The sequence below is a fragment of the Nestor notabilis genome, unplaced genomic scaffold (genome assembly GCF_000696875.1).
Source record: "Nestor notabilis isolate BGI_N333 unplaced genomic scaffold, ASM69687v1 scaffold20136, whole genome shotgun sequence".
NCBI lineage: Eukaryota > Metazoa > Chordata > Aves > Psittaciformes > Psittacidae > Nestor > Nestor notabilis.
In genome coordinates, this window is record NW_009933594.1 from 17,066 (window position 1) to 42,415 (window position 25,350).

At 38.6% G+C, this 25,350-nt stretch overlaps 1 protein-coding gene across 1 annotated transcript in view; it reads left to right on the plus strand.

Moving 5' to 3' along the window:
* Positions 1–326: 326 nt before the first annotated feature.
* The window catches only part of LOC104399924 (cytoplasmic FMR1-interacting protein 1), a 30,292-nt gene continuing 5,268 nt past the window's right edge, over positions 327–25,350 (plus strand). The window contains exons 1-21 of the mRNA XM_010016961.1: positions 327–443; positions 623–712; positions 2,114–2,191; positions 3,246–3,347; positions 4,895–5,076; positions 6,347–6,443; positions 6,582–6,710; positions 7,771–7,875; positions 8,155–8,246; positions 9,505–9,622; positions 10,367–10,489; positions 12,532–12,657; positions 12,949–13,115; positions 14,456–14,603; positions 16,016–16,163; positions 17,854–18,010; positions 18,557–18,653; positions 19,000–19,076; positions 19,171–19,279; positions 19,846–19,965; positions 22,941–23,140. Of these exons, the coding sequence (XP_010015263.1) occupies positions 327–443; positions 623–712; positions 2,114–2,191; positions 3,246–3,347; positions 4,895–5,076; positions 6,347–6,443; positions 6,582–6,710; positions 7,771–7,875; positions 8,155–8,246; positions 9,505–9,622; positions 10,367–10,489; positions 12,532–12,657; positions 12,949–13,115; positions 14,456–14,603; positions 16,016–16,163; positions 17,854–18,010; positions 18,557–18,653; positions 19,000–19,076; positions 19,171–19,279; positions 19,846–19,965; positions 22,941–23,140 (2,582 nt within the window). The remainder of the gene's footprint in view (positions 444–622; positions 713–2,113; positions 2,192–3,245; positions 3,348–4,894; positions 5,077–6,346; positions 6,444–6,581; positions 6,711–7,770; positions 7,876–8,154; positions 8,247–9,504; positions 9,623–10,366; positions 10,490–12,531; positions 12,658–12,948; positions 13,116–14,455; positions 14,604–16,015; positions 16,164–17,853; positions 18,011–18,556; positions 18,654–18,999; positions 19,077–19,170; positions 19,280–19,845; positions 19,966–22,940; positions 23,141–25,350) is intronic.

Below are 25,350 nucleotides of genomic sequence, written 5' to 3' on the forward strand. Positions count from 1 at the left end.
AAAACTGAGCATTAGAGGCCATCCTTTCCTCTATTTTTAATGTATTTCTTGTGTGCAGCAGAGGGGGAAGAGAAACATTTCTCAACTTGTAATAGTAAGGACGGAGGATATGAGTATTTTTTAAAACTCGTATAATAAGACCAACTGGGTTTCAGTTTGTTTCCCTTCCATTATGGTTGAAGGGAAACTTCACATTTCCTCAACATTAATAGCTCCCTGCTCTTCATATTACTCATTTGTTTTCTGTGTATATAGCAACACATAAAAAGTTATATGTGTGTGTATGTATCTATATATATGTATGTATTTTTTTAGCCAGGGGCAAAATGACTGCTCAAGTAACACTGGAGGATGCATTGTCCAATGTGGACCTCTTGGAAGAATTACCATTGCCAGATCAGCAACCGTGTATTGAACCCCCACCATCATCTCTGCTTTACCAGGTATGTTGTCATTGTAGGAAAGGTTTTCCATTTCCCATTACTGTTATGAAAAAGAATATGTGCTTTTCAAAAAAACCCACAAACAAACCCCAAACCCCAAAGTGTGTTTATATTTGCAATCTATATAGAAATTCTTTTCCCTACCAAAGATTTAATTCTGTATTTTGCTTTCTTTGCAGCCAAACTTCAACACTAATTTCGAAGACAGAAATGCATTTGTCACTGGCATTGCAAGATACATTGAGCAAGCTACAGTCCATTCTAGCATGGTAAGTGGATGTTCAGATAGATACTTCTGTATTACTTGGAATAAAAAGAGAGGAACCTTTTTTCGTGCAGTTCCTTATAAGAATTGTGGCCACAGAAAACCAGAAGCCAGGTTACCTACAACACTTCCAGAAGGCAGTAAGATGAAAAAACGTGAGACACTTCTTTTTTTGCACATGTACTTCTTGATAATTTTAGAATTGTTTTTCTTCTTGATCAACCAGTGTTGATCCTTCCATTGTGCATTTTTCCAGTATTCTGAGGTGTTAGTTGTATTGATAGCTAGCTGCTGTAACTTGAGTGAAAAATTACCTTCCATCCTCCAGAATTTACACGACTTCTTTACGTCAGTTCAGTAGTGTTGGAGGGTTTTTGTTGGCTTCCTCACTAAGGAGTGTGTATGTTAGTGGTTTATTGGCGTGCTTCTGGGTAAGGTATTCTGCAGTTTTTAACAGTTCCACTGTGGAAGATAAGACTTCATGCTGGTAACTCCATCTCTCCTGATGGTGTAGCTGTTTTGGGAGACAAAATAAATTGCTGGCTGCAAAGGCTGGTCTGTACTGAACTTGTTGTTTCATGGCATTCTTGGAAAATGAGGAATAATATGTCTTGTGATTCTAGAGGCTAGTTCACAGATGGTAAAATAGGCAGATTAAGCACCTGATTACATGCTACTGAAAATTATGTAGGTTTCCACCAGTCTACTTTTAGAATTATTTGGTGACTCCTTAACCTGTTTTGATTGTTTGGATATTGCTGGACCTCTCCTTTAACATGTAAAAAAGGATATTGCTCTGCATGTGCTGACTCTTTCACCCTTGACCTTTCTACCTGCAGTACCTGAGTTTAAAAAGAAAACCAAACACCACGCCAGCACCCTCCCCCCTCAGATTAGTATTTTTATTTATATTTGTGGATCACAGTGTCTTTAGTTTGGGGCAGAAAGAACAACATAAAAAACAATCTGATCTGGGGAGATAATAACTTTTGTCATGAGGCAAGCATAATTGCTGCAGTTGTTGATTAGTGATCTGACAGGTATTTTTTGGATTAAGTAGTAGGAAGATGGTGATATGAATTCTCTCAGAATTAGGTTGGGTGCTAAAACAGATGACTGGGAATAAGTTGAAATTTTTTTAGCCACTGGATTATAGTCCAGATGGACATCCGTAGCTGTTCAGCTCTGATACGTGTAATATGCCAGCTAAGCCTATAAATTATAGTAATATTATTTTACATACAGTATGATGTATCATTCAGCTTGCAATATATGTGTGTTTGTAGATACACATCCTGATGAGAGAAACAGATTTGTCTGGACAAGGGTTTGGAATGATGGAAGACAAGCGGATTTGATCATTTTGTATTACAACACCTAATTATACTGAGCATCTTTCTTACAGAATGAAATGCTAGAAGAAGGTCAGGAATATGCAGTCATGTTATACACATGGAGAAGCTGCTCAAGAGCCATTCCTCAGGTAAAGGATGAAGATTATACTGTCATGGAACATGTGAACTCCTGTCTTAGTGTGGAGTTGCGCAGATAGAGCTTTGTCAATGATCTCTGAAATGTAGTCTTCTTTGACTCCTGAATTGTTAAGCTGGGCCCGCCATAGAAAAGCGTCTTTTAGCACTTGGGGACCAGTTGGACTATTTTTACTTTTTTTTGGCAGGGTATCTATAGCAATACTTCATGGATTTTGTGTCAGTCTTACTGATTGCTTCAAGAGAAGTATCAGGGTAATGTGCTCTAGACAGAAAACCTTTGATTGTCAGATATGTTTGAGGTCAAAATTTCATTCAAGAGAATGGACCCTTCCCACTCCCAATCTTAATACTTACATTCAGAACAGCTTTTACAAGTAGCATAGCATGTAACAATTAACATTCAGCTTAAACATTTAAGTTTCTGGACATTCTACATAGTAATTTTCTAAACGTCAGAGCTACCTAGTGTTTTTTTTTTTGATCTGCACACAAAAATAAACTCCTGTGAATAGGTGGCAAGTCAACCTCAAGTGTTTGGGAATGGTTGTACAAGTGTGGGGTGGGACGAATGTTAAGACGCATCAGAAAACTGAACAAAATTATAACCATAAGTTGACACCTGCCTGCTTTATAAAGAGCTTTTAATGCAAATATTTTTGTACTGAAATGCAAAGAAGGCTTATCCCATGGTTTGAAGATTTAGAGTGGGAGTCAGGTAATCTGTATTAATATCTAGTTTTGGTCCCGGTTTAGTGCATCATTTTGAGCAAGTGGCTTAATGTGGGAAGAAGATTGTCCTAACCATACAAAGGTGTCTGACAACTAAATTATTTGCTGTGAGGCAATCGAAAAATCTCAGATTTTGGGTTTGTTTTTTTTTACATACAGTTAAGTTTAGAAGACTAGCATAAAATGGACAAACCCAGAAATGTATGCCTTGAGTTTGTCTTTATTAGGGTGATAATGCATTTCTTCAGAATCTTAAGTTTCTGGGGCTTTATGAAGGACAGTTCCAAGTGTAATGATCTTTTTAATTATCCTCAGGTCAAGTGTAATGAGCAGCCTAACAGAGTAGAAATCTATGAGAAAACTGTGGAAGTTCTGGAGCCAGAAGTCACAAAACTAATGAACTTTATGTATTTTCAGGTAAAAGGCATGTAAATAAAATTTGCCAGTAGGTTTGTGTTTTTATATTCCTGCTTTGTATGCTTGAGATATTCCTATTTTTGTATGCTTGATATTGTGTGCTTGGATATTAAACTCTTATTATACTTTGGAAAAAAAACCCTGTGTTGTCTGACATAAGGGCAGAGTTTCTAATGCCTATATTAAAATATTCAGGCAATCTCCATTAAGACTTTCAGAATAAAATCAAAAGTAGTTGCATATGGTCCCTATGTAGCACATGGGTACAGAGATCTGGAACTTTATAAAGAAAGGAAATAGAAGTATAATACATTTCACATGTATACATAAAAGCAACTCAGTACAGAAACCATTTGTTGGGGAGTGAGGGATCCACAATTCTGGACTCCGGAGCAGCAGGTGCAACTTTGCTATGGAAATTCCTAACCAAGGCAAGCTAACCCAGTTGTTGTGACCTGCCAGCCACTTGAGCTACATGGACACTGGAGAATAGCAGGCTGTCTTGCTTTCTCCTCTGTGCTGGCAGCTTGCCATTTAGTTCAATGGGCTGAGGATGTTTCCAGGCATTACTCGGAGGGAACCGGAGCATCTAGAGCCTGCAAGCCCCAGAGCCCACAGGAAGTAGGACACTGAATGAAATGTGATATTTCCTGTCATCTTCCCCAGCTGGCAGATCTTACTGAGTACAAACAATCTCCTTTCATTCAAGGAGATTAGTGCTCTAATGTCAGAACAGATTCCTTTTTACATTAGAAGTTGCTGTCTTTTTTGTACTTGTAATCTCCATCTCAAACGGCCCTGATGAGCACTTGGAAATAAGCCCTCACATAAACACATGCCGGGATGTACACTGAGAGTTAGCACATACAGTGTCCTGTGGAATTTAGAGGGTTTTTTTGTTTGTTTTAAGGGAACATAAACCTATAATCTGCCTTTTAATGCATACACACTTTCTCACTAAAGAGCATGAAATACTTGTTTCAAAGGGATTTTAAACTTTCATGACTTTAGTCTGCAAAGAAGTAGCTTGACCCTTGTGCTAGGCAAACTCTGCGGCAAAAATCACTGCAGATACTTGTAGCTGACAGCAAGTGTTCAGCTCCACAGAGGACAAGGGGTAATGGGTGCAAACTTAAACAGGGGAGATTTAGGTCAGATATAAGGAAGAAATTCTTTATTGTGAGAGTGGCGAGGCACTGGAACAGGCTGCCCAAGGAAGTTGTGTGCTCTATTCAAGGCCAGGTTGGACGGGGCTTTAAGCACCTGGTCTAGTGGAAGGTGTCTCTGTCCATGGTGGCAGGGGGGTGGAACTGGATGATCTTTTAGGTCTTTTCCAACCCAAACCATTCTATGATTATATGAAAAGGTTGTGCTGGTGCCTTGCTAGTCAAAACCAGAACAGCTTGCATACTTCAAACATTTTTCTGCCTCAGTGGCGCTTTTCACTCGACCAGCTCCAGTTGTGTGATGAAAGTTTTTCCTGGAAATTTCATGGCTTTTTGTTCTCTGCTTCTTGTAATTTTTTTTTTTTTACTCCCCCTCATTAGAGAAATGCAATTGAGCGATTTTGTGGGGAGGTGAGACGCTTGTGCCACGCGGAGAGGAGGAAGGACTTTGTGTCTGAAGCATATCTCATCACGCTGGGCAAATTCATCAACATGTTTGCAGTACTGGATGAGTTGAAAAATATGAAGTGCAGTGTGAAGAACGACCATTCAGCCTACAAGCGGTAAGTGGCAGGGAGCAATGGGACCTGGGTTTCTGCTGCCAGCACACTGGCCTCCCACGAGATGGCAGCAGTTGCGCTTTTTCTGGAGGCTTTCTCTTCAAAACCGGTTCCTGTTTGGGACAGATTACCTTGGAACTGGGGATGCACTGACTGCAGCTAGGTCGATGAGCAAATCCGTTTTCTTTATGCTGTTCTTTCAGCAGCAAAAGGTTATTCTGCCTTTTAATGCCAAGTTATCAAATACTTCTGACTTGGTGTACGCTAAACAGAATGAATATACTTTGCTCAGTAAAGCTTTTCTTTTTGAGTTTGTGAGGAAACTGGCTTGCTGGTGCTTGTACTACTCCTGTACTATTTGTTCTGCTCTGATTTTGGCGTCCACTTTTGACATTTGTAGCTGAAACCCTTGTTCTTAAGACATTTCAGCTTTGATGTTCAAGGTTGTCGTGACTGCAGATTGTAGAAGGAAGGGGAGGAGGGAGGTGTATCAGTGGCTAAGTTTTGTGCTTGAGCTGCCAGGAGGCACCAGGTATATTTAGTCAAACATGATGGTCAGAGTAACAGGGGAAGACAGTCTTTATACCAGCTTTAGCATCATAGAATGGTTTGGGTTGGAAAGGATCTTACAGATCATCTAGTTCCAATTCTCCTGGCATGGACAGGCACACCTTCCACTAGACCAGGTTGCTCAATGCCCCATCAGACCTAGCCCTGACCACTGGCAGGGATGGAGCAGCCACAGCTTCTCTGGGCGGCCTGTTCCAGTGTTCACTTGATTCCTTGTGCTCTAAAAAACTTTGGTGAAAATGCATTTACACGGCTTCTCTGCCTGTCATTACTACTGGATCACCTTTCTCATAGTCTTTCATAAAGAAAACCATTCAGACAACGATTAGCCAATCTATGCTGCTTCCACTTACATGAGATGTAATTTCTACATCTACAACCAGTAGTTGCCTTTTATAGTTATGTTGTGGCTGGAGACCTCTTAAACATATTTGGCTTGCCTTTCTGTTTCTTTGAAGGTATGCTTCTGGCCACATTCTCTTTCTGCTTGGTTCAGGAATTTGGAGGTGGGAGATGCACTGAGGTTGACAGTCCTGCATGAGCAGCAAATGATATGCTGTTGTACTAGCACTGGAAGATGTACTTACAACTTACAGTTCCCCTGGCAGATTTGGGGATGGGTGTGTTTCTGTTCGAAGGGAATGGATTTGCTTACAAGTAGTCCTGCAAAAGGGAAACACTGTTTTCTTTTCTGTTTTCAAAGAGCTGCTCAGTTCCTGCGGAAAATGGCAGATCCTCAATCCATTCAAGAATCCCAGAACCTCTCCATGTTTCTTGCCAACCACAACAAGATAACACAAGTAAGCTTTAATGGTCTTTTTGCAAAATACCTAGTGCTTTACAAAACTATTAAAATAAACTTTTCCAGTTTGGTAGTAGCTGTTGTTCCCCAGGGAGTATAACTAGTTGACTAATATCCTTTTCTTCTTTTTTTCCAGTCTTTACAGCAGCAGTTGGAGGTGATTGTTGGCTATGAAGAGTTGCTTGCAGATATCGTGAATTTGTGCGTGGACTACTATGAAAACAAAATGTATCTAACACCCAGTGAGAAACATATGCTCTTGAAAGTAGGTTTCTTTTGGGTACAACATTGAAAAGAATGGTTGAGGCAGGACACAGATGATTGAATTCCTGGACTGTGTTTCTAGGAAGTATAATGAGAGCAGAAAGGAACTACTATGTTTTATTTTTAGGTATGTGGCAAGTTTGTATGAAAAGCTTGCTTGAGGCTTTGTACCAAATATTTCGGAGAACAAGTAGCTTAAAATTAGGGTTACGAAGTAGGTAAGTTTAGTTAGCTGGAATATGTACATGTAATAAGAGGGTGCTGGGCAATATAAAAGTGGTTTATATCAGCTGTATGTCTTGCAGTGGAAGAAAATGTATAGAGTAAGAATTGAATATTTGCCTCTTGAAAAATATTTTGAGTCACTTCAGTGTTTAACTTCTGAGCTCTCCTAATTAGGACCAAATAGAAGCTTCCAGAAACCATACACAAACACTAGAACATTTGTGTTCTGTCTGCAGGGATGTCAAATGTGTCTTTCATATTTAGGCCTTTTGTTCGGTAAATGCATGCTTAGAATGCATTAAGTGGCTAATGCTCAGCTCCTGCTATTGTAGCTACTGAATTATAACTTGGGCAAATGTAATTAGATTTTTTTTTTAAATATTTCTGAGCTCTTATGCTTTTAATTCAGAGATGTGCTGAAAGCCATAAAAAGCAATTACTCAGACATGTTAGATCTGACCTTCTGTTACAGATCAGTTTGCACATACAGAATTTTAATAAAATGGAAGTGAAAAAAAGCCCCAATCTAAAAATAGCCATACTCTAGGTTCAGTGACCTTTTTTTGTATGCTAAACCTTTGTACAAACAAGTAGCACTTTTTAAGGATAACTGAGCAGGCTAATGTTAAAGTAAAAACTACTAATATGCATATAATAAAAGAATACTGAAGAAATGTAGGTATTTGAAAATATATTCTATTTGAAGGAGGGTGGGTGTTTCAAGACTGTTTTTAAAATATTACTATTTTTTTAACTATATGAAAAGCAGTCATACTGCAGCAGGTTTTACCTCTAAGATCTGTTTGCAGAGAGGTTTGATTTCTTTTCTTTTTCAGGTTATGGGCTTCGGATTGTACCTGATGGATGGAAGTGTCAGCAACATCTATAAGCTGGATGCAAAGAAAAGGATAAATTTAGCAAAGATAGACAAGTTCTTTAAGGTTGGTTGAGATGTGATTCTAATACGTGATTTTTCAAGTTAATTCCCCTTGCATTTTAAATATAATTAAATAGAATAAAGGTCACTTTGGCCTATAATAAGGGTAAATAATCCTAGAATCATAGAATGGTTTGAGTTGGAAGGGGCCTTAAGGATCACCTACTTCCAAACCCCCTGTCCTGGGCAGGGACACCTTCTGCTAGACCAAGTTGCTCAAAGCCCCTTTCACTAAGATTTGTGTTTACTAATTTATCTAATCCAATTTATTCCATGTGTACAGCAGTTGCAGGTTGTCCCACTATTTGGTGACATGCAGATTGAACTTGCCAGATACATTAAGACCAGTGCCCATTATGAGGAAAATAAATCCAGGTAAGAGGGAGAAGGAAACAAAGCAGGGAGCATCTGGGCTGGGAAGAGTCAGATCCTTGGAGTGTATTTTCATGATCACCTGTTAGTCTGTGGGTCTCTGTAATTAATAGGATTTTCACCTTGGTCTACTTTTTGGTGTGGGTATTTCACTATTAATGTAATTCATGTAATAGATAGAATGAAAGAAACAGGTTGTTTAAAGACCTTTCTATGCTGCTGAGCTTGGTCTTGTATCTGTGACATTTCTTATCACCTGGGTTGGAGGAAATGAATTTTATCTTACACTAATTTCATTTTTATTTTTTCCTTTAAATATGAAACTTTCTTTAAAAGAAATGAAGGATTTTACTAAGCAAGGTGAGCAGTAGTAGTGCATGGGTAAATAGGCATGTGTATATTGTATATGGAGCAGCAACTTAGCTTGTCTCCCCTCTCTTTTGTTTCAGCTAGGTGTGCAGAACAGCAAAACGGCTGGAAAAGGCAGCCAGTTGTTCCATAAATGGTTCCATGGTTATGGTTATTGCTTTGTTTTAGTGAACATTTCCATGCTCCTCCACAACCTTCCCTCTATGCAGTTACATGAATTTAGAATGTAATGCTTTGCATTTTAATTCCTGCAGAAAAACCACATAACCTGCATGTAATTGCTAAGAGAAAATGAACAGCAGTGGGCCTACTGAGCTACTAAAAATATGAGGCTACTTAACCTGATAGTCCTGGTAGCATGTCTTTTGTGTCCCTCTTGATAACATGTTAATAGGATTTAATAATGCCTTTTTTTATAGTTGGGAGCGTACTGTAGGCTTTTCACATTTAAACAAGAATAACAAAAACCAGCCCGGAGATAGCTAGATGTATCTTACAGTCTACACCTATACTTCTGCCCTGCCTTTCAATCCCTTTCAGTCCTGTCCCTAAGTGTATGCTCCTGAGGAGAGATGCTGGTTTGCTATTTCATAGCAGCAGCCTTTAAAAAAACAAACAAAAACCAACCTCAAACAGAAACAAAAATAAAAGAAAAAAGTTTTGGGTTTTAAGACTTGGAAGAAGTACTGTTCGAACTCAGAAGGGCAGTCCATCACTTACGGATTGTGCAGGGTCAGAGGCAGAGGTTTGAAGAGAAGAAAGGCCTCAAACAGGGGAGAAAGACTAAAAATACCCAAGAGTGCCATGCATTGTGGATCTTTTTTTGCAGCATCAGTTGTACTGTTTATTGCTTAAAACTGATTTAGGTGGGTTTTTTTGTCTTCTGAAACAGATGGACATGTACGTCTTCCAGCAGCAGTCCCCAATACAATATATGTGAGCAGATGATCCAAATCAGAGAAGACCATATGCGTTTCATATCAGAACTGGCTCGTTACAGCAACAGTGAGGTGTGTGGGATTACAGCTATATGTGCACATTTCACATCACTGATTAACAGTTATTGTTAAGTGTCTGAAGTGCAGGCGAACCTGGGGCTAGGTAAATGACAAAGCTTCATCACCTGAACCAAGAAAAGTTGGCAGCAGGGCTAGTACCCATTCTCTGAATGGTATTTGTACTATTTAAATGTAATATAATAATGACACATCATACAAACCACAGTATTATTCTACCTCTCTCTCTATGTATATATATTTAGAATACATAAATATACATCCCCTAGAACTTTTGGGATGTCCCTATCAGAGTAGGTTGTATAGCCCTTACTCCAAATGGGTGCTTGTGACAGTTTAAATGAAGCTAAAAATTAAGAGATTAGTAAAAAAACACAAACAAACAAAAAAAACAAAACAAAACAAAGCCATGTGAACACCCACATGTGTATATGTATATTAAAAATATATGCATGTATAGAACATATATATAATTGATATCTTGAATTCATCTGCAACAATATTTTGGTGATGAGGGATACCAGTGGTTTCCATCTTTTGACCAAAATCTATGGTGTTTAACTATGTAGTCTCTAGATGAAAAAGCTGATACTGATGTTTTGGTACATGGTGCTGTTCTAATCCTTAAAAGAAATCTATGTAGAAATTTGGCTCTGGATCGTGCTAATGAAATCATGCTGCTGGATACAGCATGTTCTGATGTGGGTTTTTTTTTCCTGTTGTTTAATAATGTTCTAGGTGGTGACGGGGTCTGGACGACAGGAAGCTCAAAAAACAGATGCAGAGTATCGGAAGCTTTTTGATCTCTCTCTCCAAGGCCTGCAGCTTCTCTCCCAGTGGAGTGCACATGTCATGGAAGTGGTATGTTATCTGGGAAATAAAACAAGATGAAAAAGAGGTGGCTTACTGAGGTTGGACAGACTTTGCTTTAATGGAATGAAAAATGCATGTTGTGTTTTCTTCCCTTCTTCCTTCACTCCTTTTGAACTCCTGCTCCAAATTGCATTCCTGGAGGAAGGCACATGAAGTTCTCAGGTCCTAGGAGTAATATTGCGTTTGAAAATTTGAGAGGAGATGAGGGAGAGGAAATAAAGAACCTGCAGAGTTCTTTCTCTGTATTTTAATAATTTATTTAAAAAACAGGTGCCAGTTAGAAAAGAGACTGTATAAGAAACTGCTTAAGGCAGAAATTGAAGTGGAGGATGCCAGAGTTCTTTTTATGCTGCAGACACTTAGATAAAAGCTGCATGTCTTGCCTGCACCAAATCATGTTTTAGGAAGGGTTGAAACAGATGACGTATTGTATGAGAGAAACCAGACTTGCTTCTCCTCTGCCTCTGATGTCTGAGGGAGCATCAAGCCATTTACACTTCATGAATCCAGTGTTGTCACAATGGGCATAGACAGAGATCCAGTTTTCTTTCTCTTTCGTATTTTTAACTGACTCTTTTAAAGGCCAGTAGATGAGCCATGCTTTTCCCTGTATTGTTCTATTTGTATTTAAATCAACAATGTATTTTATGGTGAAAATCTTGTTCTGCTTTTCTCCTTCTTAAGAGAGGTTGTGTATTTCTGTCCTCTGCAGCTCCCAGACTTGCTCCCTTTATTCCAGTCATTGCAAATTGCTGCTGTCCCTTCACAGTGCCCATCTTCCTATTTTATTATATTTCTGCAGAAAGTCTCTCATTCTTAGCTCTGTTTTTATCCTCACAGTTCCAGAAAAAAACGTTTTCTAAGGACCACAGCAGGGTTGTTTTCTTTTCCAATTATCACTGCTTTTCTTTGTATGAACAGTATTTGTATGAATTCCCTTAAGTATTTTTCATGCAAGTTCATGTTCACCTTCTCCCTGTCTTCCTCCTGAGAATTTATTCTGATCTGGAGTATCCTACTTATTTACCTGTCTTCTGCATTTACTTGGTATCCATGAACTTTGTTATGTGCATCATGTTCAGATAAAAAGTTTCAGCATTCATCTGATGTCCAACTTAACCCTGTAAACTCAATGCTCCCCCCAGATTAGTCTTTGTTTAATAATTTCCCCAGTGTCCTCTCTGTAGCACTTTGGTTACAGGATGTGATGCTTTTCTTTGCCATATGTAAATTGGTGCAAATATGAATCCATTATAGTAGGCAAATTTATATTGCTCTGTAATATAAAGTATATGCAAAGATGATATCAACCAGATGTTACTATCTGCTAAACAAGAACTGGGAGAAAATAGTATTTGAATGTGACTAGGATTTTTCACTATATGTACCCTGATGGATATTGGGTCAGGCACTGCTCAGGAATGTTTTGAGCTGTGTTTGCAGTGACTGGAAAGGCAATATTCAAGAGAAATGCATGCAGTGCAGATGAGATTGTCACAAACGATACAGCTACTTCCACACCTTTAAGCCTAGTAAACATTTTAAAAAAACCAACCAACCAAAAACCTGTGGAAGCCTATGTGGTTTTTGAGTTGTCTTTTGAATATCTGGCCAAGTTGGAAGCACCTCTTTTTGTGGGAATGGATTTTTTTTTAATGCTCTGAGGTCTCTGTTTCTTGTGCTTAAAGTAGAGAAGAAACTCTTGCCTGTGCTAGCATTTGCTCAATCAAAAATACCCTGAAGTGCATTACTTGCTGAATGTGAATTGTATTGTGTCTGAACCAATGCAGAATTGCTGGCTTACAAGAAAATTTGTTAGGCAAATTATTATTTGGCATTTCCACTGGATGGTAGTTTCAGAATTTATGCAGGTTTTGAGAATAATTCCAGATACTATTTTTCAGATATTCTTGAAAGCACTGAAGGTAACTTCTTAAAAGCTTGTTATGTGTGTCCAGCTACATTTGCTGTTTCTCAGTCTTTTATTCCCCCCCCACTTTTTTCTCCCTATTCTGCTGTGTGAACTGCAGTATTCGTGGAAGCTGGTACACCCAACTGACAAATATTCTAATAAAGATTGTCCTGACAATGCGGAAGAGTATGAAAGAGCGACGAGATACAATTATACCAGTGAGGAGAAGTTTGCTTTGGTTGAGGTAAGAGAAATGGGTTTTTTTACAGGGTTTTTCCAAAGACTCATTCTGTGCAAAGGAGAACATTCTCTTTTAAGTTTCTGTATCCAGTGCAAGAAGACAGCATGCCCCATGTTGACTCTGAAAGAGCATGTTTTAATCCATTCAATATGTAGGAGGAGCACAGGAAAGCTGTCCTTTGTCTTTTGGAACTTGTTAATTCCTCTTTTCTCATTTTCTGTAATTAAAAAATGGCTTTTTGAAAATTATACAAACAAAATAAGAAAAATACACCTTTTTTTTCTTTTTTTCCAGGTGATTGCCATGATCAAAGGGCTTCAGGTGCTGATGGGAAGGATGGAAAGTGTTTTCAATCATGCCATTCGCCATACCATTTATGCAGCTCTTCAGGACTTCGCGCAGGTCACACTTAGAGAGCCATTAAGACAAGCCATTAAAAAGAAGAAAAATGTCATTCAGAGGTAACGTTCTTGTTTTCATGTTCTCCTACGTTATTTCCCCTAAATCTTACTAAATCTGTTGCAGAACTTCATGTCTGTTCAACGTTGCCTCTTTAAGTCTGTACTCCCTTAGTCCCCTAGTCTATCTGGTATTCAAAGTTAGCTTGGTTGAATGTATATGGGAAGTTGAAGAAATCTAAAGTAAAAAATGAATAGTTGCCAACATGGCTGTGCTAGGACCACTGCAGGAAGTCTTGTCTTCCCTGTAGTTTATTTTAAAGAAAGACAAATACTGTAATATTGAACGCAAGATTAGTATTTTTATTTTGAATACAGGTGTTACTGTGTTCCTCCCTTATGATTCCAGTGTTTACTCTTCTTGAGTGTCATTGTTTACATCCCACTTCATAGTCTTATCTCTGCCCTCTTAGCATCCTGTCCTCTTTCGCAGCTTCTGCTGATTTTGGCTTATTAGCCTTGTACTTCTCTTCCAAGTGCTCCATCTGCCAACACTGACTGGTGGCATTTCCTGACCTTACTTTTTTGTCCCTCATTGTTTGCTTTTAATCTTGACTTGTTTACCATTTGTTTACTCCCATGTTTCATTGCAGAGCTCTTAGAGGTGAAAGTCCTTGGCTAATTAGGCTATTGCTAAACGCTCTGACTGCTGCAAAAATATCATCATAAGCTAAAAGTAAAAGAATTGCTCCAAACTATCAAGTTTGCAGGGAGAGTCTTTTTGTCCCAGGGATGTTCATGAAATAGGCCAGTATTACTTCCATACCTGCTCAGATCTGGGAAAAGACATTTGCTTCATCATTCAGCATGCCACAGGATGTGGCTGATGGTGTTTCTGACAAATACCTGAAGTCCAGTTTAGAAATATGAAGCTGTTTATATAAAGTCCAGCTGAATTCTGGAGTTCTGCTGGAATTCTACTGCTTCTTTTCAGTTCAGCCAGGATTGTCTTTTTAGTTTGGTTAATAATATGCTTTGGTTTGATTGAATAATCTGCTCTTTGTGGTTTACAAGAACAAAATAGCTTGATGTGCTTGCTGAGGTTCCCAGAGGTGAATTCTTATCAAGTGACTTTTGTCTCTGGTAAACCAGTCTAAGATACCAGCTTTCTTCTGACAGAGGGGAAGGGCTCTGGACTGTCCTTTTTGATCAACAACATGGGGCAATTATTTTCTGGATGTGGCATTCTTGAAGTTGTTGGCAAAATAATTTTCAGTTTTTCTGAGCTCCCAAATGTTGTTGCAAAGTTTCTGTGCTTGTGGAAGAGGGCTTAAAAGAAATAAAATGTTCTCAGCAGTGCACTTCGATGTATATCGGTCTGAAGTAGTGTGAATTGTATTTAGTGTTTTGCAGGCCATAAGAAAGACAGTCTGTGACTGGGAAGCAGGTCACGAGCCGTTCAACGACCCAGCTCTAAGGGGAGAGAAGGACCCCAAAAGTGGTTTTGACATCAAAGTTCCAAGGCGTGCAGTGGGACCTTCCAGCACTCAGGTATTTTCCTGTCTGATGGTTGTGATATCTGTCAACAATTACTGCATTAAATGTTTTCTCTCTGGCCTGAACTACTTGAAAAATTTAATTATTATATTTTTTAATGCTAAAAATTTACTCCGATTAGGTTTGTATTTACAAAATTATGTATACTTAACCAAAATCCTCTGTCTGGGTTGCTGTCACTCTCTGATGCATAATTTTTCCAAGTGTTCAGCCTCTTTAATTTGACTTCCTGGGAAGAAGTATTTTCTCATTGAGCTCATAATGGTTTTTTTAAATAATGGTTTTGAACTATTTGAATTAATTCTTGACTGACTCCCATCTCTCGTATGGCTGGTGAATTTTTTTGTTAAATCCCATTATTCAGTAGATGTCTATGTAGTTTTAAGATATGTTTAAAATATAAATATTGCCTGTAAAATACGGGAGAGTATTTGACTTCTGACAAGATCCCTTTTATTGTTCAGTAATGAATGATAAAACTGCTTCCTAAAATGCATTTAATCTGCTGCTGCCACTAAAAGAAGATGTATTTTAGGTGTGTTTTCTGTGGTAGTTGTTGAAATCCCATACCTAGATGCCCATTCTTCTTACCTCCATATAATTCTCTTTTATTTTCTTTGTGGATTTGTTTGGAGAATGTATGGTCTGGTATTCATAACTCATCTGGGAAAATAAGGTACTGAGCACTTTGGGTGAAAAGCTGAAGGCAGCTGTGGTTTGTAAAGACAATCTTCTAATACCATAAATCCATGGGGAAGAGAGCATTTATGGATAATAATCCTTGGTAATAAAAAGTTGCTTAAATTGTGGTAAGCTGTGTTTAATGAAGGTTTTTGTTTTGGGAATTGGAATGAAAGGATTCGATTTCCAATTCTCTGGGGGGAAAAAAAATTAAATATCACTACCAGTGTGCTTCTCCTGTGCTTGGTATGTTTAAAGGCTCTGTTCACTGGCTGCAACAGGCTGCTTAGAGTACATGGTTCTATCTGCTTTTTCTGCTCTTGGGTTGGCACACTTGTCTGTCTCAGCTAACAGGAGGAAGGGAGATGAAGTCAATTGGTTTTTGGACAGCTTTTTCTCAATTTCATGCAGTTCTAAAATGGCTGTGTACGAATTGGTAATACTTGGAAATCTTTGCAAAATCATTTGAGAAGCTAATGGCTCTCAGAGCGTCCTCTGAAATGAATGGGGACTTTTCCCTTCGCTTGAGGGAGCACCGCATTGCAGTGATTATTCTGAATGAAAAAACCTTTCTGTATGTCCTCCTCTGCATGCTTGCTATGCTGCTTTTCGTTTTTAACAAACTAACACGTTTCCTCTGTTTCTGTTTCCCCTTCCTTATTTACCCATGTGTTTTTATTAACGGATTCTCTCTCCCCTGCCTGCCCCTGTCTGTTGGTTTTTAGCTCTACATGGTTCGCACTATGACAGAGTCCTTAAACTCTGCTGAGCTGTTGAAGCAGCTCAAGTCTCTGGGACTGGAAAAGCTATTGCATGTGACACACAAGTTTCTGAGGCAGTCCTACATCTATCCGCCTCTTTTAAACTTTGGTGGTAAGACATTACTTATTACTTTTACTTTTTGTGGTGATGTGAACTGTTCCACTGCAAATGGTCTGCTGCTAAGTGTCAGTGGAAGTCCCCTTGTCATGGGTAGGCATTTGTGCTGGTGCGTAGGCTAGCGTGGCATCTGTTCCTCTTGCCTTGAAAGGCTTTTACCCACACAGTGCCAGTTTTCAATTTGAAGTGGAGCAGTCGCTTACTGATAGTAATTCTCAGTGTTGCTCAACTAATGTACCATGTGTATTTTCCTTTTTCCCCCCCCCTTTCCACCATAATTGTTTCCTTTAATGATACAGCTTTACATGGTGAGAACTATGTTAGAGTCCCTCATTGCTGACAAAAGTGGTTCCAAGAAAACCTTGAGAAGTAGCCTTGAGGGGCCCACCATATTGGACATAGAAAAATTCCATCGCGAGTCTTTCTTCTACACTCATTTGATAAATTTCAGTGGTAAGATACGTAGATGATCGGTGTCCAGCTTAGCATGTCCTAACACCTCTAACACGACCTGGAAAATGTTTCCGATTGCCTAAGTCAACTTACCTTTGGTTCATTTATCAAAAGCCTTGGTCTGTCCGAACTTTTTCTGAGACCTGATATTCAGTATTGTGGTGGGGTTTTTGTTTTGACTGTTACACATATGTTTATAATGCGTCAAATTTCATATTGTTACCTCCCTTTTCTACTTTTTTATGTATGTATTTATATACAAGGGACAGATAAGATTATACACATTGAAATTTTAAAAAGGAAGTAGGTTTTGTGTTTTGTTTTTTTTTTATTTTTTTTTATTTTTTTAGTTACTTGTTTTAAGTACAGAGGAAACAAATTCTCTGTTGTGGTAAATTTGATGTCATTTCACTACTCTTACTATTCAGTTAATTGTAATCGGAAACATGCTGTCCTAAAGAATTCACTTACTGACATTGAATGTATCTAGTCTTTGTCATCACCATGCTGTGTTGTCTTTCGTTTTTGTTTTGCTACTGGACTCCTTTACCCTCAGAGAAGGAGGAGAGTCTTTATGTCAGTCATAATGCTACTGGGGAACAGCACTTTAAAAAGGTCTTGAGAAGATCGTAATGTAAACAGTTCATTCCCATTTTGGTTCTCAAGCCTTCTGCAGAAGAAGGCTTGTGCTGGGTGTTTTCTGGAGAGGTGGAAGCACACCCCCATGCCTTTGACAGTGTCCTTAGAAACTTTTTGTTTTAATCCCTCCTTCATGTGTTTGTCGTTTCCTGCCCATCTAATCAAGAGGAACATGTGGAGGGATTCAGTCCTCCAGAGGGACAGATGGTACTGGTGAATCTGGTACAATTTTGTCTCTTTTGCCTGCTGTTTCCCAAGTTCAGTGTATAGCTTTCTCAGCCCTCAACTGAGAAAGTGAACTAGAAATCCCCCTTTACTGGCGTTCATAGTTTTTCTGTTTAACTGGTAGTCTGGTCCACTTCCACACTATTTTCTGTAACAAGGCACCACTTGTGGGGGCCAACGGGGATTTCAGAACTCTGTGGAAAAGTCATGGGCTTTATGTTTTGAATTTGGTTTACGTATTTGGCCTATGTATAGCTCTAGTGACTCACACCTGCTTTTTTTGTTTCACATTGCATCATCAGAATCACAATTGTATTGTTCCTGATGTATTTCTGGAAGAGTAATTCTTCTTTCTTTATTCTGAAAGAAACCCTGCAGCAATGCTGTGATCTGTCTCAGCTGTGGTTCAGGGAATTCTTCTTAGAGCTGACCATGGGCAGAAGAATCCAGTTTCCCATTGAGATGTCCATGCCTTGGATTCTGACGGACCATATTTTGGAGACCAAAGAGGCATCAATGATGGAGTAAGACTTACTTGCGCTCCTCCACTGAATGATTATTCTTAATTATTGCCATTCCTTATTATAATGTTACTGCTGTTTAACAAGCAGTCACTGAGAAGGTGTTCTAAACATTTGTAAGATTTTCCTTATATTTGCTAATTTCCAGATTTTTCAGAGTTTTCTTTTTGAAGTGAATAATTGAAATATGAAACCTTTCATATAAGTATTATTGCACCAGCCAAATATGTTGTTCCCTGAGTGAGTTCTCCTTACTTACTCCTCAAAACCGACAAATTTAATGCCTAGTGGTAGAAGCATAGTTCCATTTTGATGGAAAGCTACATCTAGAAACCAAGTTTCAGACTGGAAACTTACCTATAGAATTTCATGAAATAACAAAAGCTTTCTTAATGGAGAAAATGTGATACTTTTGAGTAATAATTAAAATTAAAAATGAACCACATGTAGCTTGCAGCATTGACTGCCTTCCAACACCTTGACTGCACCATCATAATTTGTACAGACATGTAACTCTTTAATTTTAATTTATTTTTTTTTTTCATTCAGGTATGTTCTGTATTCTTTGGACCTTTATAATGACAGTGCTCATTATGCACTTACTAAATTTAAGAAGCAGTTCCTCTATGATGAAATTGAGGCAGAGGTAAAGTAACCTTACCTGTGGGAGAAAAGTAGTCTGTACCTGAATGTGAAAATGATGCTAAAAGACAAGACTATTATAAGAGAATCAGAACAGCTGGAGATAATACACAAACTGAGAAGAAAGACCAGAAGATGGGTAACAGGTTGGGTGGCACGTTGCGAGGAAACCTGTAGACTTGTGCAAAATGCATCACATAAATGCTGAAAGCTGAATGTCAAGTTCTCTTATACTGGGAAATATGGATGTATTAAGTTTCTTAATTATGTTTTATAAACAGTGGGAGGTCTTGGAGAAGCTCCCCTCTTTTAATTTCAGGTATCTCTAAACACATTTTTTCCTCCCCAAGGTAAACCTGTGTTTTGACCAATTTGTCTACAAGCTGGCAGACCAAATATTTGCATACTACAAGGCAATGGCTGGCAGGTAGTTATTCCAGTAATGAGAATGTTTGTTTATGGATTTCTGCTCTTGCTTTTCCGTCTAATATACTTTAAGCGTTTTCTTCCTGTCTTAATAGCCTGCTTCTGGATAAACGATTACGTTCCGAATGCAAGAATCAGGGAGCAACCATTCAGTTGTTACAGTCCAACCGCTACGAGACACTGCTGAAACAGAGACATGTCCAAGTGAGTTAACTCCTACTCTGTATTCGAGTTGCTTGGAAATTTTCCAGTGATGTTGATTTTTGTAGGTATATAAAGCTCTTTCTGTGCTTTATGTTCCATGATCCAAGTGGTGTAACTGACATTTGAGATCAGCTTTTTTGTCATATGAAGGAGTAAATTAAGAAAAAAAAAAAAAGATCGTGTTTAATGCCAATGTCTGTTGCAGTTAAGCAAACACAAGCCAAATAGGAATGTCATATGTGGTAGCGTTGTCTTCCTAGTAATGTCTTTCAGCAGTTTTCAATATGTTGTCAGCATAATGTCATGGAAGCATAAAATGCTGATATAAATACTTAGACGTAAATGCAACATGTGATTTTGCTTCTTTTTGTGAGAATTGGATGTAAATTTTAGTACCTCATTTGTTCATGAATTTATAACATTTGTCCATCTGCTTTCTTTCTGTGTGTTTGGAATGCGAGTTTACCATGTGAGAGTCTGTTAATCTGTGGAGTCTCATAGTCCTTGTACAGCTTGTCTCATAATTTAATTTTCAGTTCAAAACTTCATAGCATATTTTTCTTTAGCTTCTGGGTAGGTCAATCGATCTGAACCGACTGATCACACAGAGAATTTCAGCAGCCATGTACAGGTCAATGGAACTGGCAATCGGACGATTTGAAAGTGAGGATTTGACTTCCATTGTGGTGAGTGTTGTGTTGCAGTTTTGCCAGAACACTGACACTGTATTTGGGATCTAGATGCTAGTTTTGTTTTGGGTTAATTTAATTTTTATTTATTGCATTGCGAATGATGGGCATATAGCCTTTTTTTATTCCTTATTATAAATTTGTATTTGTTTTTTAATGCCAGAAGAAAAAAAAAATTTCTCTGGCTATCTTGTCTGGTTTACTAAGTCTAAATTGACAATACTTCTTTCTAGAGAAACAGCTTAGTCTTGTAGAACGCATTCTTTTAGTCACCTCCATCTATATCTTAAATTATACTGGAAAATCCTCTGTTGTCATTGTAGTATATTATGGACTTTATTAATTCTGATGTGCTATGATTTTTTTTCTCCCCATGCCTTAATCTGCATCTCCATTCAAACAGTGCTTTGGCTTGACTTGATGCAGTGCTCTGGAGTATGCTGCCATACATGGGGCTCTGCAAGTCCCAGTTCTGTTGAGATAGAGAATCTTATTCTTTCCTTGCCCAGAAAAACAAACAAAACCAAACCAAAACCTGATGCAACCAAGGGCCTTGGGAATAAGGTGTAAATAACACCTGTAAAGAAGGCACAGAATCATAGAATCATAATTCTATGATCCTATGCCTTGGAAAGGACCAAAGTTGGAAAGGACCTTTAAGATCATCAAGTCCAACCGTTATCCCAGCACTGCCAAGTCCACCACTAACCCATGTCAGTAAGGTACTTGTCTACATGGTTTGTGAACACTTCCAGGGATGGTGATTCTGCCTGGGCAGCCTGTGCCAGTGCCTGAGCACCCTTTCAGTGGAGAAATTTTTTCGTAGTATCCAGTCTAAACATCCCCTGGTACAGCTTGAGGCTGTTTCCTCTTGTGTTGCTTGTTACTTGGGAGATCAGCCACCTCTGCTCTCCATCCTCCTTTCAGATAGTTGTAGAGTCATAAGGTCCCTGCTGAGCCTTCTCTTCTCCGGACTAAACCCCAGTTCCCTCAGCTGCTCCTCAGAAGACATTTATGCTCTAAGCCCTTCACCAGCTTCATTGCTCTTCTCTGGACCTGCAACTCAATGTCTTCCTTGTAGTGAGGGGCCCAGACTGAACACAGGATTTGAGGTGCAGCCTCACCAGTGCTGAGTATGGGGGGATTGTTATACTATTATATACTAGGAGCCATGAGGAATCAAGGAAAATGAGCATTCTTGTGATTTAAATCTTTGTAAATGACCACTTCTGTCCGTGCTTATAGATAAATTGGAGGTCAAAACAAAACAGCCTTGTGCTTGGTAGAATCAAAATGAGTTTATTTACGCAGGCAGCTTGGTTTCGTAGCATGACAAAAATAGGGTTTTTGTGGAAGAACAAGATCTGACTTGTGCCTGTGGAAGAAGAGCATCTGTGCAATATTGAGGTGTCTTTTTGATTTAGTTTCCTGATTAAAGTGCTAAAAAAAAAAGTATTTATTTCCAGGCGGCATGAATTGGGAAAGTAAATATGCAGTCAACAAGAAAAATATCAGACACGTTCAGTTCTGCTGGAAGGAAAAATAAATTAAAGTTATGCAAGAAAGTTTACCATTGGTCTTTCTGTAATATGTTTTTTAAGAATGTGGGTTTTGTCATGCAGTTAACCACCTTCATTTAATTTCAGTCTTTACTGAAGATAAATCAAATACTGAGCCTCTTAACTTTCCAGTGCCTGGTGTTATAACCTGTGAATTACTGAAGTGCAGTCTTTCTTTGTTATGTGCAGGCTCTTCTTAGTAGCTAGGTGAACAGAAATTGTTGGTGACATGTTCCTTGGGTCACAGGTTCTCACTCTTTCTTGTGTTAGAAAGTGGCAGGGCTCAGAGCTTGTCCCTCCATTGTGCTCCTTTTTTATTTTCCTCTCCTTTTTTTCTAGTGCATAATAATTTTGCTGAAATCTACTTAGTTTCCTAAGTGAGAAACTGATGCTAAGAGCTTAACTAACCAGTAATTTCTGCTATTTTCAAGCTAAATAATTACATGAAGGTAGTTCAAAGACAGCTATTTTTTCCCCTCAGATTGAATACTCTAAAACCAATCGTAATGGTTCTTTTTCTCTTAAAGTAGCTGTTATTTACAGGTTTGAAAATCCTTTGAAACACGGAGCAGTTAAATCTGACAGCACCGTATAGGAAGATGGCCAGTAGTTTGATGCACAGCTGAACAAAGCCACTGGGCATTCCTTCACTAAGTCATTGCACAACAATCTTTAAAAACAGTGCTTGGATTTTTTGGATTTTTTTTTTTGTTTGGTGTTTTCAGTGTCTGGTGTCAGAGATGGACTTATTTTATTAATTTTATTTTTATTTTTAATTTAATTGCCAGAAACCATACTAGGAGCTTCTTGTTGAGAAGAGAAACATTATGAAGGGCAGCGCTCCTGTATAGTTGTGTAGTCTGCAGCTAGTGATTTTGTGGATAACTTCACATTTGTAAATACCTGGTCTGCTCTTTCATTGCATCTTAGTACATTCTTCACTAGAGGAAACCATGAGATTGATTTATGGTAAATGTGGTGTTATTTCTACTAGTACTACAAAAGTTAGTTAACCAGTTACAGAAATGGTGTTGTGATATCTTGTTAAGTATGAAATGCAGAAGATACTTCTTGGCCTATGTCTGACTCTATTTTGAATATTGGAATTTTATCTTCTGCTTAGAGGAAAAAGAGTTGGCACAGATCTGTGTTTGAGACCCATCTGCAGGGTGGACCGATTTTAATGAATACCCTTAAGGTCTCAGAGTGGTCTGGTGAGAGATAGTTAGGAAATTATCCCAAGACCACTGTTTCTTTCCAGCTTTTATCAAAGTGAGAGATGGTGGGGAGAGTCAGCTTTCATTTTGACTTATTTCTAGTCTTCTATTTAGTCAAGGTTATTTATGTACTTTACTGAGTTTCTCCACTTTATTAAATGCACTGATGACTCTCCTTCCTCTTGTTTTCTTGCAGGAGCTGGATGGCTTGATAGAGATAAACAAAATGACTCACAAGCTTCTGAGTAGATATATGACCTTGGACAGCTTTGATGCCATGTTCAGAGAAGCCAATCACAATGTGTCAGCCCCTTACGGAAGAATCACTCTTCATGTCTTTTGGGAACTCAATTATGATTTCCTTCCAAACTACTGCTACAACGGATCCACTAACAGGTTAGCATGGCAGCCTTTTGTCTGCAGCAGTTCTTCTACCACCCTTCTGCAACTTCTTTCCTCGCAGATGCTAACAAGTCCATCTTCTTTCATTTAGTGTATTTTCTGCCTCTAATGCTTTACTTGAAATAAAACTGCATGAGTCATTTTACTGAGTACTGTCAAATGTATGAAAGCCTGTTATTTGTCCACAAAAGAAGTCAAACGTAACCACAGCATCCAAATTGTGGCATTTTAATGACTTAGCTGTGATGCTGAAAAATAAAGTGTGTCCAAAAATACTGCAAAGTGCGTACTAGGAAGGTATTTTGGTAAACAGGATCCACAGCTGTGAGACAATGGAAATAAATTTATATTCCTGATTGTGCATTGATGTGAAGGAAAGGATTGTCTACTGGAGAAGGGAAGTTCAGTGTTCACTGCAACTACAGTTGGAGCCTTTAAGGAGAGTGAGTAATAGAAGTAGAAAGAGGCAGGTGGGATCTAAAGTTTGAATGAGTAGAATGCGCAGTGCTTGAGACTTCGCATTTCTGGGCTTCCTGATTCTGTGCTGTTTTTAGGATTTGTGTTGCTTTTAGCCTTTAGTCAAGTTTTGGTTAAAGCACTGTGAAGTGACAGTAAAGTGATATTGAATATTGAGCTGTAGGAAGAAGAGGAAGCCTGTTCTCATCTTTCACTGTCTCCTTGGAGAGCTTCCCCTGTCTAACATGTTCTGTGATGGTTATGTTGTATTTTAGATCCAAGATTCTGTCTGCAAAGAAAAAAAAAAGGGAGTCTTTTTTGTGGTTAAGTTTTATCCAAGAAACTTCTGTTATATGAATCTGTTTGCATAGGAAAGTTGAATGTATTTCTGAGGGAACTACTGTGTACTATTCAGTGGGATGTACTAAGAGTCATATAAATACAATATTAGAAAAAAATATTGATGAAATGCTGATCCTTTACCTGTCAACCTTAATGAAAGATGTTCAATACCTCCTGTAAGTTCAGTCTGTGCTTATATGGGCTATAAGGACTGACATACTGCAGACCACAGCGCTTGGTAAGGAAGCGTAGAACTCCAAAGGACACCAGCAAGATCCTGTAGGACTGTTGCTTGCCCGTTTAAAAAGCACACACGCAAATGGAGTTAGACTGATCCTCAAGCTTATTGGGTAATTAATTAAGGATAATTAATTAAAGAGATGGTAAAGGGAGACAGATCTTAGGCAGTATGCATGCCATGTGTCCAATTTCATCACAGAATTGCTTTGATTTCAGTCAAAAACAGCAGTGTAGAATTGATGTGTATTGCACATGCTGTACGGTGCCCATTGAGAAGGGAAAGGGAACAGGGAGTTTCTAGTCCTTTTATAGTTCTTAAGCACATTCATTATGTCTATTGCTGCCTTGCTGTTTGCATGAACCTTCTCTCTGCATTCAGCTGTACAGGTTCTTGTGTGCAAATGCAGGAGCACATAGTGAGGAGCATTGTGAGAGCTGCCAGTTTAATTCCTGACTCTTGGTTGGTAATATCTTGCGTGAAACCAAAGGAAGAAAAGTAACAATGAAAGGCTGGAGGGAAGAGAAGTAAGCACAATGAAAAGCAGAGAGGTTACTTGGTGCTGAGGGGTTGGAGGTATTGCTCCCAGGAGTATGGAACACCTGTGGCTTGGCCTTTATTAATTTCACCACAGCCTAGGTGTAAGGACACTTCTTTTAAAGCTACTGTTTTGGTCAGATTGACTTGTATCCAGTCCCTTTTGACTCTCTTTTCCCAAGAATGCTTGAACGTGATAATTTCAAACATCTGTAAAAGAGTTCAAGTGTTTAGGAACCCTGCAGGTTTGGTTTAAAGGCTAAGGCTGTTCATGCAGAAGTATTGAAACACATTCATGTTTGGTTATTTGGGACTTAGGAGTATTTTTTTATATCTGGTAATGTATTGAGATTAAAAAGTGATGCTGGTATTAAAAGATTTAGCAATTTAATAATTGCAGTTGTTGGTTTTCTGAAATTCAGTCACATTAGTGCTGGCCAGCTGCACAGCTGGGTCTAGACTTGGGCGCAACAGCTTGTGGAGAAGGAATGGGGAGATGAGAGAGGGGACTTCTGCAGGTGGGCATTAGCAGTGAAATCCAAGGATGTTTTTCATCTACCTCTTGTCGATCACAAAAGAAAGAGAACAAACTTTTGGATAATGGCATGAGCATAAGAACTGGAGGTGAGGT